Source organism: Nuphar pumila, unplaced genomic scaffold, assembly GCF_984573655.1.
Source record: "Nuphar pumila unplaced genomic scaffold, dmNupPumi1.hap1.1 HAP1_SCAFFOLD_2490, whole genome shotgun sequence".
NCBI classification, from domain to species: domain Eukaryota; kingdom Viridiplantae; phylum Streptophyta; class Magnoliopsida; order Nymphaeales; family Nymphaeaceae; genus Nuphar; species Nuphar pumila.
Genome location: NW_028323936.1, coordinates 1,033 through 20,606, shown reverse-complemented (window position 1 = coordinate 20,606; position 19,574 = coordinate 1,033). Strand labels below are relative to the sequence as shown.

The window sequence follows — 19,574 nt, the reverse complement described above, 5'->3', positions numbered from 1 at the left end:
TTCTACCCGGCGTGAGGGCGTTGGCCCGCGCCTTGTGTATCCGACATCTGCGAGTTTCTGCCGTGGGGTCTGTTTGCACCCCTTGTGGGGGAGGGACCTCGTGTGCCATGTGCCCTGGCCACCTGGCTCGGAGCCATTTCCGCATTTGCTGCGTTATGCTCTCTTTGGGCGTGACGGTTGTGGCGGCTGGTTCGTCTGTAGACGGGGGTTTGGGTGCGTGGCGGGGTGTGCTTTTCATGCAGACAAACCGTATGGCTTTCCGTCGTAAGCGCGTGCGCTCGTGGGTTTTGCATTGCAGTGTTCGCAGCAGTTCCCTGCGGTGCTCGTCGGCTTCCGCGACAGGCTGTGTCGCATCTGTTTGGGGGATTGTCTCGTCCGCGCTGTCCGATGAGCTCGAAAACAGCGGGCCTCTCGGGTTGTGTGGCCTTTCCCCGGAGGATTCGCTGGTGCTGGATGTTGAACGTGCCGTCTTCTGGCTGTTTTGCGGCTTCTGGTGGTTGGTCTGGCTTGTTTGTCTCCGCGAGCGTCGCTGAATGCTGCTGCGGTGCCACCGACTGCTTGTATGCAGCCATAAATGTGTCTCCCGTGTAGTTCTTGTGTTGCGGGGCACTGGAGGCTGTTTTCGCTCGTGTTGGCTTGGTGATCTGCCATTTCAAGCGTGCTGATACGCGCTTCTGTTGCTCTGCTGCCTTCGCGCTGCTGGCAGTTTTCAATACCTTGGCCCATGATGCTTTTTCCGTGGCCGGTGGCTGTGGTGGTGGGGCAGCATGGGATGGTGGTAGTGGTGTTGGCTGGTACTCCACTATGGCCTCCGTGTACGTGAAATAGTTCTCCCGTTCTTCATCCCAGTTCTGTCCCACCACCTGCATACGGAACATAATGCCATCAGGTTTTTGTAAGTGGGGTATTACCGCTGTCCAGTCCGTGGTCCCGTGTGGGTCCCATAATTCCACAAAGCCAAGGCTGAATGGCTCGCCGTCGAGCGTGCGTATGTCCTCGCGCTGGAGATGAATGTCATGTTTAGTATCATGTACATAATCAGCCAATCGGAACAGTCCTGAGGTCTCAGGCATGGTTGCAATGTTTTCAGCGTGCACACAACGTTGGATGCGCCAAGTGGTTATGACACGCAGAAAACTACGGGCGCAGAGGTCACAAAGATCCTATGACCGATACCAGGTTAGGCTGCCAGTATGACAGCTAAGAGTGCACTATGCAAGATGCGTTAGCATAGGGCAGGTATGAGCTGCCTTGCTGTGGCAATGTGGCAGACTACGCTGGGCGAGGTGATAGAGATCGGTACTGACAAGATGACAAGATCCCGACTCTATCCAAGCACTGTCCCTTGTAGGAACGCTTCCTCTAGGCTTCGGGACTCTACCCTACGCTACCTGTGCTCGTTGGTACTGTGTGCACATGACTAGATAGTCCACAGACTATCTACGACGCAGGACGGAGTCTATGGTCTATGTCATGGCCAGACGCATGCGTGTAGGTCTTGAGTGTAGGCTCCAATAGACTCCTGTAGGCTTGGTACGTGGTGTAACCGTCCTAGGCTACTGAGTAGAGGCCCGGAATGGGGGTTAGGGGAAGGGCCCTAACCCTAAGGAAGTGTTGGCTCTGAACAGGTCTTGGATGTTGTCTTGATGTACCTTGCATGACAACGATGCTGCAAGTACACCCGTTAGTGTTGCCTAAGGTGTATACGTGCATGGCTCGGTAGCCATGTGCGTATAGCCTTAGCGAGGGGTCCAAGGCATATGCATGTTGCATAGCAGTGTGCATATGGCTTGTAGCCTGAACTCCTAGATTGAGGCTGGCTTGGCCAGTCTCCACTCCTAACACTTTGCAATTCCACACAGGGAATCCTCACAGTCACGAAGTTTAGGCAGTTTGAAGCTTGTGCACCTCGTGTGCAGCCAGCTCACAACTTGAAGACAAAACAGGTCTCTCCTGATTGGTCTTGAAACCTCTAGAATGTCCTTCACGCTCGAACCCCATCTCGCAGCTCTGCGTCATGCTAACTCCACGCAGCGCTGTCTTGAACCTCTTCCTCTCGACAAGTAGCCCACTCGCCAGTCATCTTCTCACTTGACGAAGATACTCCACGAGAACATTCCACAACCATCCTGGTCGTGCCGAACCTTGTAGCCTAAGACGTGACGCTTTCACACGAAGCTCGCGACTTGTCGTCCATCGAACAAAGTCTCAAAACAGCAACAATTGGCAAGCATGTGATCACGCAAACAGCCTACGAATGTGCAGCGTGTCGACAAGCGATGCCTAGTTGTAAGCACCTACTTATGTTGAAGTATGACAGGGTGCAAAATGAGGAATGTTACACCGCTCATCAGTACCTCTGTTAAATAGGTTACTCAGGGACTAGAAGCACGAAATAATGTAGGCCACGCACTACATTATATACTGCTACACTGAGGATACCTATCGTAGCTCTCAACAATGCTCTCGTTATGCATGCACTACGTAACCTAGGACTCTCGTAAGCGTCCAGCACCTACTGACTAGCTGATATTCATATCTCAACAATTGAAAGGTTCTACTTGTGGCCTGGCATGGCTAAGGACGTTGAACGCTACACCGACACGTGCGACTCATGCCAGCGCATGAAACCCGCTACGGAAACGACCGGCAGGTTTACTGCAACCACTTCCAATTCCAGTGGAACGGTTGAAGCATTGGGTCATCGACTTTGCAGTCGCATTCTCGCGCACAAAGGAAGGACACGACTCAGTACTAGTATTAGTGGATCGCAAGACCCGCTATACGCTCCTGAGACCGTGCCCCGCTAACTACACCGCGGCAAGTGCGATTAAAATACTGCTGGACGCTACATCGACATTCGGCAATCCCAGGTCGATTGTATGTGACCCAGACAGCAGGTTCAAACACAGAGAGGGCGAGTTCCAAACAACCCTCAGGGACCTGGGATGCGACGTACACGTGGGCTTGGTTGATCATCACGAAACCGTAGGCCTAGCTGAACGTACTATCCAATCACTGAAAGAGCAACTCCGGCACTACATCAACGCCGCCCACACGTTTTGGGCAGACTTGCTCATGCCACTGCAAAGTGCATTGAACAACGGATGCTGTGCATCCATACACTATACTCCGAATTATCTGGCACTCGGGATGCACCCAGACCAGCCTAACTTGCCTGTACCGACGCCGCCAGACGATAACACTCTGCGCGCGCAATGGCAACGGGTTGAAAGGGAAGCAACGGAGCGCTTAGAAAGCGCGCGAGAGCGAATGCTCACAGCTGCGAACGCCAAGCGACGTGACGAGCAGTTCGGGAGACAAAGTACTCCTCAGCACTAAGCACCCATGGTTCCGTAACACGGCAGATGGGGTACGCAAACTCATACCAGCATGGGCGGGACCGTTTAAAGTAATCAGGGTCGACAGCAAGGTGACATACACCCTTGAGCTGCCGGAGGACATTAAGTGCGATAACGTATTCCACGTCCACTTGTTGAAACGGTACCACCCGGATACCCGAAAACCAGCACCACCGCCATCAGAACTCATCGATGGACACGAAGAATTCGTGTTGGAAGCAGTGATCGGCCACCGTATACTCCGCTCAGGCACGAGAGAAGAATACAAAGTAGCGTTCGAAGGCTACGGGCCCCACTACAACAAGTGGCTACCCGTCGACAACCTAGAAGGATGTCAAGACGCTATCGCGGCATACCACGCCAGGCGACACGCTTGCAGTGGCGTGCGCGCCATCGCACAACGTATAAAGGCACCACTGTGAGACATCGACAGCGACCTGTGTCGTGACCGCTTTTACTTGTGAACACTAGGCAGAATTTGTCCTTGAGACTTCAGAACGGTGAACAATTCCTACTAGAAACCTCGTGAGGACACAATGGATAGGAATTTTGTTACAAGCGACAGGGCTGGCAAAACAGGAAAAAACACAGAAACTAACATGAGGACACAATGGATAGGAATCTGTTTTTACAGTTTGAGTGTATCCGTCAAGACGGCTTACACTTGACTAACTACTGCCCAGACGCAGCGGAAACATGTATACCCGCGTGCTTGAGTAGGTATTCGTGTAATTTACCGAATATTGCAAATGTAGCCGTGCCTTTTGCAAAGTACCATATCGATACAATATGGGAAGAAGATGAGGATGCAGCAGACATCGCAGGTAGAAGAATCGCAGGTACCGGACGTGGCAGGGAGAAGACTTGCAGGTACAAGATGACCTTGCAGGGAACCTGGCATCACGCCCAGATCACTTACAGGACAGTGCAGGCGACTGGACGACGGGAGCACGTAAGCAGAGGATATGAAGACACAAGGCCGGAAGACCCTGAGAGCTGGCGCGCTACAGGAGGACCCTTGTATTTGGCGCATTACGGGGCCGCTTTCGTGAGTGTGTTGCGGGGCATCTGTCTAGGTGACGGGATGTCGAGAAGCACTAGGGGGGTGTTGGCGTACACGTGGGAAGGACCCGCTCGTTGGTTGGCGTACCGCGAGACCCTATGCTCCCTGCTAACATCTGTTATGGAGTGCGCGCGTCCGGACGGGCAGTGCCGCGGATCGGCCGGGGGGGGCTGTGGATACAGTTACCCGGGGGGGAACCACGATAAGGCAAACGCTGGTAGGTGTTGACGAGCACCGGGGGCCAGACGTCTTCACATCCGAAGCTTCACTTCGCTTCGCGTCTCTCCGCGTCATTCCGAAGGTACTAGTATCGAGAGTCGCTCTCTCAATACTTGTCTTAATGTGTCGTTCTTTTCTTTTCTTTTTTTCTTTTCTTTTCTTTTAGAGGGGGGGGATGTTACATATGTATGTTCCATACTTAATGCTAGTTAGCATTGTCAGCTACTAACACTAACGTGTGCCTAACGTGTTGGTGACGTGAGGGCTGGCACTGTGATGTGGGATCACATCCCTAGATAGTGGCACGAGATGCTACGCAACACCATGGCTAGGCGCCATGAGGAGCTGGTTACGCCAGGACTCCTAAAGCCTAGATGGTGTGTAGCATCTGAGGTCTTTCCTGGAGCACACCATCGCAGTGCTAGCTTGTGAGCGTACCGTGCTCTAGTGTTCGTAGCACTATAGCACTTCTCGCATACCCATCAGTTGCTGAAGGCCTCAGAGCCGTATGCTGCATAGCGCATACAGGTACGCGGCGCTTGCCATGTGGAAGAGTACCCTCCGCAACAAGCGCATCAGCCTCCCTGCCAAACTCGCTGTCATTACCGCGTGTATTAAGCCTTGCATCACTTACGGCATGGAAGTGTGGGCGCCGCCGGTTGGGCAGCCTGCTACAGCCTTGGAGGGACCCCTGTGCGGCGCTCTCCGTGCAGCCATGGGAGTCCCGGTCGGAGACGCCCGTTCCCTTTACCCTGTTCATCTCATGCACTGTGACACCGCGATCCGAACCATTGGGTCTGACAACCGGGCAGCCCATGTCAGGTATTGGCAACGCGTCCGCTCGCTGCCTGACTTGCGCTTGCAACACCGTGCCCTTGGCATGTTGACCCCTTGTCACCCCTGGCTTCAGAGGGTCGTGCGCTGGCGCGACGAGCTTGTGGCAGCTGACCCCGCAGCGCAAGTTGCGGCGACTCTCGCCGACGCGCCCCCGCCTCCGCCGCCTACGCCGCCTGGGCAAGACCCGCCCGTTCCGCGCGCGCCCAATCAACGATGCTGTCGCAAAAAGTGACACCACGCGCAACCTGGAAGCGTCCAGGCGAAAGGGTCGTCCGGTCGTCACGCTGGCTATGCGCCGTGCGCCGAGTTTGCGGCCGCAGCCATACATCAATGACCGGGATGTATCGGCGTGGCTCCTGTTCCGCTGCGGGCGGTTCCCTCGTGAACCGGTGGATTCACCTGCTGTGGATGCGGATCATCCTGACTGCCCGGATTGTGAGTGCTCCATTGTCCCTCAGGATGGCTCTGTGCTTGACTCGATCGGCACTTTCCGCTTGTTTTACATCGGCTTACGTGCTGCGCTGTTAATGCTGCCGTAATGTTACGTATGTATGTTCCATACGTAATGCTTGTTAGCATTGTCAACTACTAACACTAACGTGTGCACTAACGTGTTGGTGACGTGAGGGCTGGCACTGTGATACGGGATCACATCCCTAGATAGTGGCACGGCACTATCTATCACGAGATGCTACGCAACACCATGGCTAGGCGCCATGAGGAGCTGGTTACGCCAGGACTCCTAAAGCCTAGATGGTGTGTAGCATCTGGGGTCTTTCCTGGAGCACACCATCGCAGTGCTAGCTTGTGAGCGTACCGTGCTCTAGTGTTCGTAGCACTATAGCACTTCTCGCATACTCATCAGTTGCTGAAGGCCTTAGAGCCGTATGCTGCATAGCACATACATGGTATCGGTTAAAGATACGTTCTAGTGACCTCGCACAACCACATTTTTGCTTTTGGCAAGGAACGATAGTTGAATTGGGTAGATCATCGTACAATATGGACAAACCACTCACATTCAGACTCGGAGATTACATACAGGATGTAATCAAAGATTTAGATCGTCAGTACATCATCGAACATGGAGGCTGGGTTAGCGATGATGGACAACAGCTGGACTTCAACGCCTTGTCGGAGTGGGAACCGTACATGACGGTGGACTGGACAGGTATTGAACACCTCATGCTATGTACCGAATGCGAAAACGCAATCATCAATCTTGTATCGCAGCGTTCGTCGTTTTCGCATCATGGAAAGTGGCACCATTGGGTGAAAGCAGTTCATGTCAAGAAGGGATCTTGCGACACCAAAACCACAGTAACCCCCACGAAGCACACCTGGGCCACACTGATCAAGGGCAGCACAACAAAAGTAGACTTGCAAATTCAACAGACTGTGACGGCAGACGCAGCAGCGGCAGCGGCAACAGCAAAGACAGAGAAGGCAGGTGAGACTTGTGTCGTCCCAGAAACGCATGATGCTACCGAGGAATTGGGCCTCGTTAAAAACCAAAGCCATTCTGTCATAAGCAAAGTGGATATTCCGGTCAAGCACGTGGAAAGGCCTGTATGCATCACGCAGCAGCCTAACACAAAGTACACCGAAAACCACACAGCAGTACAAATGGAGCGACGAGAGGCCACAAGCATGTCATCAGAAGTTGATACTAATGATGACGCAACATGCCAAACGCAGACCACATTGTATACGCACAAGGTAAAATGCTGGCTGCATACTCGCAGAGGAACACTGACCAATCTGTGTGGTACACAGTTGGCAGGAAGGGCAACATATCGCCCTCAAACTCCAGCAAGAGCATCGGCAGCAGCAGCCTGGCGGACAATCGCAAAGGGCAAGCACCTAGCCGCACAGCGAAACGCAACTGGAGGGCTAGGATGAAGCGGCTGGCCAACAAGGCCGCAGCAACAGCCAGCAGGCTGTCAGCATGCTTCGGACTCAGCAAAACCAGCCACAGGCAACCGCCACACCCCGTGGGCGAAGCCAACGAGGCCGGATTCAGCGTCGACGAAGACGAGGAAATCGTTGAGTACGACGAGGGCGACGCCGACGAGGGAAACGAGATGGAGCTCGACCTCTCGGACGAGGAGTCACCCGCGAAGGTAACGCCCGCATACTCAGCTCCCGCAGCAGTGACGGCCACCAAGGCGCCACGCAAGCTGAAGAGCACCGCTAAGCGAGTCGACCCAGCGGAAGACGAAGCGGGATACAGCGGAGCGCGCGAACAGCGCGAGGCCGCAGCACAGCGCGAGACCGCTGAACAGCAAAGCGAAGCCGCAGCACGGCGACGCGAAGCAGCAAAACGGCAGCGCGAGACGCGACAGCCGGGTGCGACACCAGCCAACAGCAACGCAGCCCTGACCTTACAGGAAAGGGAGGCGAAGCTAGCCAGAATTCTGGCAGAGCACGAACGTAAAACAGCCAAGCTCAGGCGCTCGCTGGAAGCCACTCGGCAGCAGATCGCTGACGCACAAGGGGAGGATGCACAGCAGCCACCACCACAGCGGTCAACATCAGCAGGCCGAGGCCGCAACTCTAGCAGCGGGCGCGGATCCGACGCCAGCACTGGAAGAGGCGGGCACACCGTGCAAACGCCACGCGACAAGCGCGCGGCGGATCACGCGCGTGAAGAACGCGGCATGCTCAAGCTGCTCCGGAAAGCAGTCCACTCGCAAGTGGGGTACCGCACCAGCGGTGCCCTCAAGGCTATGGACGCGCAGGAGACAGAACGCGGCAAGCCGGCGGCCAAGCGGGGACGAGGACGCGGAAGCTGCAAGCCCACTCAGTCGCACCAACCCAAGAGGGACGGCAGTGACAAAGGGCCACAGGGCAGAGCTGACATGTATGCTAGCCACACCAACAATGTAACGGATTTGCATTCTGGACGGGGGACGCAACATCAGCAAAACGTGCATAATGCATCGGAACACGCACATCAACGGGCAAGGCAACAAAAGCATGAGCAAGCCAAAGCACGTCGAGCAGCGGCTGTCGCTAGACTGCGACAGTTAAAAGCATTAAAAGAGCAAAATGAAACGGATCGAGATCCGATGCGTTGGACTTGCCCCAGCAAGAATGCCGCTCTGCAAAAGGAATGCAGACGGATTAATAGCGAGATCAAGCGTATGGCATGCATCATCGAGATCACAGCGCTAGAACTGGACCTCGAGGACCCGTACTTAGGGGACATACCAGACTGTCAGAACATGTGTTTGCTAGTATCTGACGGTGAAAGCGATGTAAACACACAACTGTATGGAGGCCCACGTGGCAGCAATATGAGTGTGATACACACGCGCAGGGCGGTAGTGCGGCAACTAAGCCAGCTACTGCAGAAACGGGAAATTACCACAAAGGCAGCACAAAGGGGCCAAGGTAACCCGCAAAAACGAGCGAAACCTGAACGCGGCATCAGGAAACTGCAACGCCAAATCAAACAGCTCACAGAACAACTCGCAGCCGGGGAGGACAGGGACACAACAAAACAGTCCCCTCCGCCCAAAGCTGACGAGAAAGGCCAAGGCACAGGGGCCAGTGACCCTTGTCTAAGGACAATGAACACGCGAACGTACACCCAGAAACATGCAACGGCTCGCAGCCGGCAGAAATAAACGGATTACAGTCGTGCGTCATCGCACAGCAACGCCAATAACCATCAGCAACGCTGTAGAGGAGACAGCAACAGGCAATACTGTAGCGTGTGACGGAAACACCACCGTACACGCTACAGAGCCAACTAAAATGGCGCTGGAAATCAACATTGGCACCAAAAACACTGTAGCCGCTAACATACGGAAGTGACTCAGACAACGGTGGCCAGGTTTTAAAGCCAGCGAGGTACCCGGCCCCAAAGGGGTAGAGGCAGACCCACAACTGGAAACCAAACGACGGGCAGCATTCCAAGCCGCCCAACAAGCTACGGCCGAAGCAAACCTAAACCAAACATGGCTGGGCAAGAAAATCCCCATGCACATATGGAAAGTTACAGAGCGGAAAGCCTGGAAATGGTGGCGCAAACAGCCCACACAAACCCAGCCGGGCCCAATAGGCGAGGCAAGGGAAAGCGAGGAACAAACAAGCCTCAGCGATCCTGTTGGAAATCGATGTTGCTCAACAAACGGGAAGGTTCACAACAAAACTGCAACTGTTACCTGATGTCCAGGTAACGACGTACTTGGCTATTGTCGTTACAGCATAACTCAAGGAACCAAAGTAATGCATCTCAATATATACTCCATGGAGATGTATGACCCAGGTACTAACCAGGTACCTAGGAACCACACAGCACACGCACAAGTCTACGACATGACTATGCTCAACTATGGTAAACGCATGGAGCGTTATGCGTCGACGCAACAGAGCTACGGTTGCCCTCACGCACGACTGGCTGTCGTGTCACTTCCAAAGCATGCAGGTGCTGAGCAACGCAACGACACAGGATTGCTCAAGGCACCACATCAAAAGCAATCTTCATGGACGCAGCACACAATGCAACACTACTCGTCCTAAACAAACAACGACGCATGGACGCAAGAGATATGAGGGAATAACGGCTAGATAGTATCAAAGGGAGAGACACACAAGAACCTATTCCTCATGACTAGCGTCCAAGCACAGCAACCAAGAGAGACTACAGTGATATTGACACAAGGGAAACAAGAATAGAATATCCTAGCCACAGGGCACACTATATTCTCCAACAGATCCCACAATCGAGGGAACCCAGCCTACACCGGTAGAAAGGGGAAGCCTAGAGGAAGCACACGACAGGCAACCCAATTTCGGGGGAGGTATATTGCTCACACCGGTGAACAATAACCCATCAGGACATGCAACGCCCGTATAACTCCAAGCCTCAACGCGGCCTTCAGCGCAACTGACGCAAGGAACGAGAGCATACTGAGATATCTCAGACGGGCACACCCTGAAATATACCATGAAGCACAAGTCCAAACGGGCTTAGCACAGTACGGTACAGGGAGGGCACAGGATCAAATCCAACCCTCAGCAACGGCTGCCACAAACAGCATGCCACCAAGGCAAACACTGCCGCCACCGCGCAGTACACCGGGAAACCAAACCCGGGCACAACTGACGCAAGACCGGCAAGGGATACCCACCACCACCGTTACAACAAACAACGGAGGGACCACTGCATCAACCGGTACTGCAACCTCATGATATGACACCATATCAGGGACAGCACTACGCTGGTCCGGCACAGGGTTCTACCACAGCGAGTCAATATGCCAAGGAGCTATTGAAAACTGCAGTTAAGAAATACTATGACCCTAGCCAAGCGGCACCAAAAGAGGTCAACGGTAATATCCACACACCGAACTTGGAGGATTTCCAGGCATACATCCAGCACCACCAAGTAACGGGGACGCTATCAGACGAGGCCACAGTCAACGTGCTGATAGCCGGATGCACCGTCAGCGTACAAGAACGCTTAAGACGACGCATGAGAACTTAAACCCACACGTCCGGGCAAACTCGCATGGACTGGGCAGTTGCGATGCTGAGGGAACAAAACCCCCACATACCAGCATCAGCAGGCGACCTGCGAGAACAACTGCAAGCACTGTCAATGACCAGAAAAACGTTCGCACCATTCACGGAACAATTCCAACGCATACGAACGGAACTGGCTGAAATTGAACAGGCAGATGAATTCGTCAACGGAGCACGGTTGCGCGAATACTATACACAGCGCCTCCCAACGGAGACAACTAAGCTGTGGAAGGTCATGAATCCTGCATTATCGTCCGCCAACCACTTCACTGAGAAACAGTGGTGGGAAAGCATAAGGACAACCATCAACATAGTTGGCGACAAGCAACCGGAACAAACCGAGCGAGCGCCAACGTACTACGCAATGGCTAGCAATAGACCGCGAGAGGAGAAACCACAACATTGTGGCATCTGCGGTGAGGAGGGTCATTTTGCACGGGAGTGCCCCGACATCACATGCTTTTCATGCGGCAAAAAGGGACACTTTGCGGCACAATGCCCACACATGAGGGGACGCGCACGGTCACCCAGAGCACGTAGCCAAGAGTACCGTAGGGAACGGAGCCCAGCGCCATACCGTAGCTCACGTGAACGTGACGAACGGGAACGATCACAGGGAAACCGGGATCGGGACAGGGGGTACAGCGAACGTCGCGACTACGGACGTCGTAGCGCATCGCATAGCCCGGGACGGTATAACAACCGTGAGGACCGATACAAACAGGAACAACCGGGGAAAATCGAGCACGACGAAAGCCGAACACACCGAAGTCGGGAACACACCCCACAGAGGGAACGGCGTGACTCGGACAACGGGGGACGCTTGCAACACGCAGGTGCCACACCTGGACGAACAATGATGTTTGAACAGGCTACCTCCACGGGACAACCGGTAAACGACAAACCCGACACTCCCAAACCAACAACATGGCTGCCAAAACCATGACGGGGCGGGGGCGTTGGAAGGTTCTACCGGAACATCAGGGACTTCCACATACGAGAATTAGAGGGCAAACTGAACCTCAAACTCACGATAGACGCATTCGCCGTGCCAGAGCATCCAGTGTGCGCGCACCATTATGTGGACGAGCTATTCATGAGAATGACCCTGGTAGACCGACCAACCCCGGGAAAACCAGACCCAGACCGAGAAGTCATATGGTGTCAAGCACCACCGCACAACGCAGCTCCATACATCCGGCACACGGAGGAGCAGGTGAAAAACAGCCATAGCGCTGTGGGACTAGTGGTATACGCACATTGGCCTGACACAGCAGAACATGAACTGCTACAAACGTGGGAAAAGGTACACACCTTTCCAGCTGGAACACAACTGTACGACGCCCCTATGCAAACAAAAGGGAACAAACAGTCAGTCCAACACGGAGTACCGATCGCCAACAGCAAGACGAGGGGACCAAGCCCTACAGCGCCGAAACCCACTAAATGGCCAGTACACGTGTATAAAATCACTGCCACGCCAGCGGCACCGCCGATACAAATACCGGAGGTCACGCAGGCGATACACGCGCAGGCAGGCATGTTCGAACGGCAGCAGCCATATATTTTAAGGCTCGCATACCGAAAATACGAACAGGTGTTAAAGTGCGCGCGGGCGGACAGTTTGCAGTCCTCACGGAGGAACAAACGAACATCATCCGCACACAACCAGAGAAGCTACCAGAAATAGCTGTCCTGGGAGACACCGGCGCAACACATTCGCTGGGGCCACTACGAGTCGCTAAGCAATTAGACCTCGAAGTGGACACAAACCGCAGAGGATCTGTCATACTAGGAGACGGACACAGCGGGGTATCAATGCAGGGACAGTGCATAGTGGCCATCAAACTGGGAGGATACTCGTGCTCAGTACCGGCACTAGTCATTGACGTAGACTGGGGTGAGATACAACACCTAGTCCTAGGCAGTGATTGGATAGACACGCATAGAGCTATGCTCGGCGCGGGAGCCGGAAAAGGACCTCAGATGGATATCAGGGGACCAAATGGCACGGAAAACCACACCATATTCGCAAGAAAGGTGTTGAAACGTGACCAATGGGAACTGCCAGAGCAAACAAAAATGTACCATCCGGACACGTGCCAACCGGCACCACCGCCATCGGAAATCGTTGACGGACACGAGGAATTTGTGGTGGAAGCAGTGATTAATCACCGCACCAGGAAGTTACGCTCAGGAGTCCGAGACGAATACAAAGTAGCGTTCGAAGGATACGGGCCACACTACAACAAGTGGTTACCCGTCGAAAACTTGGACGGATGCCAAGACGCATTGCGGACTACCATGCCAGACGACACGCAGGCATTGGTGTACGCGCTGTCGCACAACGCGCCGACGCGTCAACGACACCGCGACCAAAGTGAGATGTCGCCAGCGATCCGCATTGCGACAGCTTTACTTGCTGACACTAGGTAGAATTGGTCCTTGAGACTTCAGACCTGGTGGAAATTTCCTGCCAGAAACCTCATGAGGACACAAACGATAGGAAATTGTCTTTGCAGTGTGATTGAATCCGTTATGAAGGTTACTGCCTAGCCGTAGTGGAAACATGTATTCCCGCGGGCTTGAGAAGACGAAATTCGTATAAATTTACGAATATTGCAAATGTAACCGTGCCTTTTGCAAAGTGCCATATCGATACAATATGGAGAGAAGAAGAAGACATCGCAGGTAGAAGGCACTGCATGGAAAAGACATTGCAGGGAAACCATGGTGCAGGAAGGACAGCAAAACAACGGGAGCACGTAAGCAGGGGAGCACGATGCGAAGACACAAGATGCAAGGCCGGAAGACCTTGTCGTTGTCGAGCGGCAGGAGGACCTTGCTTCCGTCGCGTTGCAGGGCCGCTTTCGTGAGTGTGTTGCGGGGCATGTCGAGGGACATGTCGAGAGGCACTAGGGGGGTGTTGTCGCACACCTGGGAGGGGCCCGCTCGACTGGTTGTCTAGCCATCGAGACCCTGTGTTCCTTGCGCACGTCTGTTATGGAGTGCAACGCATCCGGTCCGGCTCGCCGCAGATGGCCGGGGCTGTGGACACAGACCCGGGGGGAACCACGATAAGGCAAACGCTGGGGGTTGCTGACGAGCATACCGGGGCTCAGACGTCTTCGCTTCGCTTCGCTCCGCGTCAATCCGAAGGTACTAGTATTGAGAGTGGCCCACTCAATACTTGTCTTGATGTGTCGTTCTTTTCTTTTCTTTTTTTTAGAAGGGGGGGATGTTACGTATGTATGTTCCATACGTAATGCTTGTTAGCATTGTCAGCTACTAACACTAACGTGTGCACTAACGTGTTGGTGACGTGAGGGCTGGCACTGGGATACGGGATCACATCCCTAGATAGTGGCACGGCACTATCTATCACGAGATGCTACGCAACACCATGGCTAGGCGCCATGAGGAGCTGGTTACGCCAGGACTCCTAAAGCCTAGATGGTGTGTAGCATCTGGGGTCTTTCCTGGAGCACACCATTGCAGTGCTAGCTTGTGAGCGTACCGTGCTCTAGTGTTCGTAGCACTATAGCACTTCTCGCATACTCATCAGTTGCTGAAGGCCTTAGAGCCGTATGCTGCATAGCACATACACGTATGTTGTTGGTATCATGACGTCGCGCTGCGGTTGGTGCCTAATGCGGACATGGCGCGGGCCGTTTTGGGGGCCCGCGCTGCGGCCAACTTATGGCATTCCGGAGATCTGCCTTCATGGGAGCGCAGCTGCCTGCCTTTCCTTGAACCCCTGCTCTTCCCCGCGGCCTTGTGCCCCGGACAGGACCCCGATGTGCTCCATCACATGTTGCGAGCCACTCGCACACTTTTCAATGTGGTTGGAGGCGTTGACTGTCCTTTGCCTCATGCTTCATCGTTCGGCCCGGTGCCGGCTCTCTCGTTCATGCCCGCTTGTTCGGCGGGCGGACAACCTTTCCAACATGCAAATGCGTCCTACTGGGACGCGGTTTCGCGGCACCTGCCGCCTGTGTCCCAGGTTCGGCCTGGGCATGCGGCCGAAGCCCCATGGGTACATTTCCGTCGTCGCGTCTTGCCGCGCCGGGGGCATGGCGTGATCCCCGATTGTTATATTTATTTATTTAACAACACGTGGACCAACCAGCTATCAGGAGATAGTACTACTTATGGACAGCCCTATCACAAATTGCAACAATGTGCATGTGTCCACATAAGCAGCGTACTTTCATTGTCTGCAGGACATGGACTTGATATTGGACAGCCTTGCAAACTGCGACGTCTCCCACACGTCCAATGACAAGAAGGGAGATGACATGAGGGAGGTGTGGAATGAGCTCTGGGCGCTTTCAGGCTTGGAATGCGGTAGGCAGGTGCGTTGACCCTGCTGCGTCGCGATCAACCTGTTGACAAGGTTGATTGCGTTATCTGGTGCCAATGTACAATTCAACCCTGCGCCTTTTGATGCTTGCACCCGACCGTTTGCTGATTGACCCGCCAGGGCCCTGTACACCAAGATAAAGAGCGTTCCATGGAACGTTCGGTGCAGTGATGGTGCATTGATATTGGCGATTGTGTAATGCTCCGGGTTCCCGGAGGCTAAGGCCGCCAGGGGATAGCTTGACAAGGACAGGATGGTAGAATGCACCAGCTCAACGGCACACGATGAAGACACACATGTAGGTGACAAAGCATGCGAGCAACGAGCAGTACATTCGTAAAGAAATTCGCTACATCACACCAAGTGAAGCCGAGCATGTTGCAGACCAACAGAAGCATGAAGGTACATGAGATTCAGGCACGACATAAAGCAAACTCAAGCACGGTGCCATTGCGTCGATTGCCCACAAACAAACCAGAAAGAAAGCATTATTCCTGAACGCCGCGCACCAACGGTGAATTGACACCACCAGGCTGCTGACTATTTGCAAGTCAACTCCAATATGAACCAGCGGTGTGTGCCATCCGGTGCTCAACAATACGTGGTTCGCCTTTCAGAAATAATATTGGTTTTTCCGTAGACATGCAAGGCCGCAACGCCGTGCTTATTTTGGGTCGCTTCCGATTCACCGTGATTGCACAGCACACCGTACATGCATAACGCTTTCTGGTTCATCTCAGGAAGTGCAAGGCTGCAATGCCGGCTTGGTTTGTTGGTTACTACTTTTCCTTTGGTAACTTCCTCGCCATGTTTCGATAAAAGACTCGGCCTGTTTGTGTTGTACGATTCACCATCACTAGCATCGTATCACAATCATCACTTCATCAGACATCGCATACATCAGTGGTGCAACCGCCCTCTATCTAGTCGCATGAGGCTGACCCTGTTCGGTTTAGGGGACCTGAAGGCAGCTCGTTCAAAATACAGGTACAACCGCCAATGTTTTCGATACGTGCTTCTTCAGTTGGTCCGAAATCCCGGCAACCGACGGAATCGACTCCAGCAATGCTTGTTTCTGTACGACAAAATGACAGCGCGTCGAGTCGCGGCAAATATGGCAATAAGCAGATCTCCCACAATTGTCCGCCACAGGGTCTTGCCGTACATGCGTCCTTGCATATCAACTCCACCAGCAACCATCTCTTCATAACGGTGGTGTGCACATGCAAGAACGCCACAGCCAGATATCAATGAATGTTGCCAACCCTCCAGCAACACGTCTCATCCTTGTGCAGGAGGACCCGGCCTGTGCTGCGCGCATGCAGCATCGCCCAAACCAGGTATTGAGGGATCTTGACAGCGCACGGTCCAAGGTCCAAGGCCAAGAGCAGGAGATCCAAGCCCAAAAGGACGACCTGGTAATGAGCAAAGCAGAAAACAACGTCTTACAGCGCCTTGACCGCCAGGCGGAGGAGTGTGTGGAACTTCGCACCAAAGATGCTGGCTCGCTCGTCGACCGGTCCCTCGCCCATGATGCTGATGAGGAACGCAGTAGAGCAGAAGAGCTCTCTCGAGGGATGAAGTCCGCCGTGGCCTTGGCCAATACGCGCAGCGCCCAAGTTGCGGCCCTTATGCGCAAGCTTGCATTGTCCGAGGCTGCTGTGGCGGAGGCCCAGGTGCTGAGCGCCATAAGAGCAGGTGAAGTCAATGATCTAAACAAAAGCTCACGGAGTCCGAGCGTGAGGCCAACGAGCTGAAGAGCATTCTTGCAGTGTACAACGTGCGAAGCTGTAGCTCCAGCTTCGCGGAGCATGTCAGGCAGAAGGAGGAGGTTGAGCGCGAGCTCGCAGAGATTGAGAGCGAGCTTGCAGAGACAAAGGCGGCCGATGGGAGCCACGCCAGTGAGATGGCAGATCCTGAGTGCAAGCCCGCAGACTCCGAGGCCGCGGTGGCTGAGCCCGTCAGAAAGAGCAAGAAGGCTTGCCAGCCTGAAGCTTCCTGCACACCACCGAGCAAGCGCCAGGTTCTTAAGGGTTGTGACGGACTGCGTGCCGGCGAACCTCACACCCAGTGCACTCAAGCTTTGGACAGCGATGGCTCGTCCGCTGACGGTACCGATGCCCAGGATATGTACGATGACAATGGAGACGAGGAGACCCCTGACCCCTCGCCTGCCTGCCTCCCGGAAGCATGCGCGCTAACGCGCTTGGTTTTTCCATGTGTCATGCTGTGCTCGTTCTGCTCGATTGCGCCTTGAAGTTGTGACCATTCACTGGTTCCAGGCTAAGAAGTTCGAGCTATCGCACCACCCTATCGCCGGCTTTGCACCGGCCTATGACCACAAGGAGACACGAGTTCCATTCGTCCAGTCGTCGAACCTGACTTTGTTGCAAAGCAAAAGGCTCCTCAGTTGGCGTGAGCAACACAAGCATGCACGAAAGTAAGTCATCTTACCAAGCACAGTCCGAATAACAAGGTGATAACCACTTGGACGTCATACCTGGAAGGTGTTGGCACCTTGCGAACATGCTGTCCTGTCTGCTGCGATGGAAGAGGTCTGCGTGTATACGCTATGCGTAATACGGCGCTAAAGCCTTCAGCAACTGATGTGTATGCGAGAAACGCTATGGTGCTATGAACAACCAAGCACGGTCAGCTCAGAAGCTAGTGTTGGTGATGGTGTGCTCCAGGAAAGACCCCAGATGCTACACACCATCTAGGCTTTAGGAGTCCTAACGTAACCAGCTCCTCATGGCGCCTAGCCCATGGTGTTGCGTAGCCTCTCGTGATAGATAGTGCCGTGCCACTATCTAGGGATGTAATCCCGTTTCACGGTGCCAGCCCTCACGTCACCAACACTTTACTGCACACGTTAGTGTTAGTAGCTGACAATGCTAACAAGCATTACGTATGGAACATACATACGTAACATCCCCCCCTCTACAAAAAAGAAAAAGAAAAAGAAAAGAACGACACATCAAGACAAGTACTGAGTGGGCCACTCTCAATACTAGTACCTTCGGAATGACGCTGAGCGAAGCGAAGACGTCTGGACCTCAGGTATGCTCGTCAGCATCCCCAGCGTTTGCCTTAACGTGGTTCCCCCCGGGTAACTGTGTCCACAGGCCCGGCCATCCGCGGCTTGCAGCCAGACCGGACGCGCTACACTCCATAACAGACGTGCGCAAGGAACACAGGGTCTCGATGGCATGCCAACCAATCGAGCGGGCCCCTCCCAGGTGTGCGCCAACACCCCCCTGGTGTCTCCCGCAACACACTCACGATGGCCCCCTCTGCAACTCGTGTCCGGAAGCTGCAGCTCGACAACTACAAGGTCCTCTGCCTTGTGTCTCCGCCTCGTGCTCCACTGCTTATGTGCTCCACCGTCGTCCTGCTGTCTCCTTCCTGCACTGTGTTCTTCTCCTGCAATGTCCCTGCAATGTCTTCTTCTCCTCCCCATATTGTATCGATATGGTACGTTACGAAAGGGAGGGTTACATTCGCAACATTCGTAAATTTATACGAATTTCATCTACTCAAGCACGCGGGAATACATGTTTCCGCTGCGGCTAGGAAGTAGTCAGTCTATGTGCAACCCGCATTGACGGATACAATCAAACTGCAAAGACAAACTCCTATCAATTGTGTCCTCATGAGGTTTCTGGCAGGAAGTTTCCACCAGGTCTGAAGTCTCAAGGACAAATTCCACCTATTGTCAGGAAGCTAAAGCTGTCGCGATGCGGGTCGCCGGCGATTGCTCACTTCGGTGGCGACGCCGTCGACACGTTGGCGCGTTGTGCGATAGCGCGTACACCAATGCCGGCGTGTCGTCTGGCATGGTAGTCCGCAATAGCGTCTTGGCATCCGTCCAAGTTCTCGACGGGCAACCACTTGTTGTAGTGTGGCCCGTATTCTTCGACCGCTACTTTGTATTCTTCTCGGGTTCCTGAGCGTAACTTCCTGGTGCGGTGATTGATCACTGCTTCCACCACGAATTTCTCGTGTCCGACAACGATTTCCGATGGCGGTGGTGCCGGTTGGCGCGTGTCCGGATGGTACCGTTTCAGTAAGTGGACGTGGAATACGTTATCGCACTTAATATCCTCAGGCAGCTCAAGGTTGTAGGTCAAATTGTTGTTGACCCTGATTACCTTAAACGGTCCAGCCCACGCGGGTATGAGCTTACGCACTCCAT

The 19,574-nt window shown here is 54.0% G+C and overlaps 1 protein-coding gene across 1 annotated transcript; it reads left to right on the top strand.

Annotated features, from left to right (window-relative positions):
- Window positions 1-3,153: 3,153 nt before the first annotated feature.
- On the top strand, window positions 3,154-3,784 carry LOC149808673 (uncharacterized). Its single transcript, XM_089995203.1, has 2 exons — window positions 3,154-3,325; window positions 3,369-3,784. Exons 1-2 carry the CDS (start codon window positions 3,154-3,156, stop codon window positions 3,782-3,784), a joined length of 588 nt encoding a protein of 195 aa, XP_089851329.1.
- The last annotated feature ends 15,790 nt before the right edge of the window (window positions 3,785-19,574 follow it).

Coding starts and splice junctions, on each gene's coding strand:
- LOC149808673 (XM_089995203.1), top strand. CDS start 3,154: ATGCACCCAGACCAGCCTAACTTGCCTGTACCGACGCCGCCAGACGAT. Junction 3,326..3,368: donor CGAGCAGTTCGGGAGACAAA/GTACTCCTCAGC, acceptor GTAACACGGCAG/ATGGGGTACGCAAACTCATA.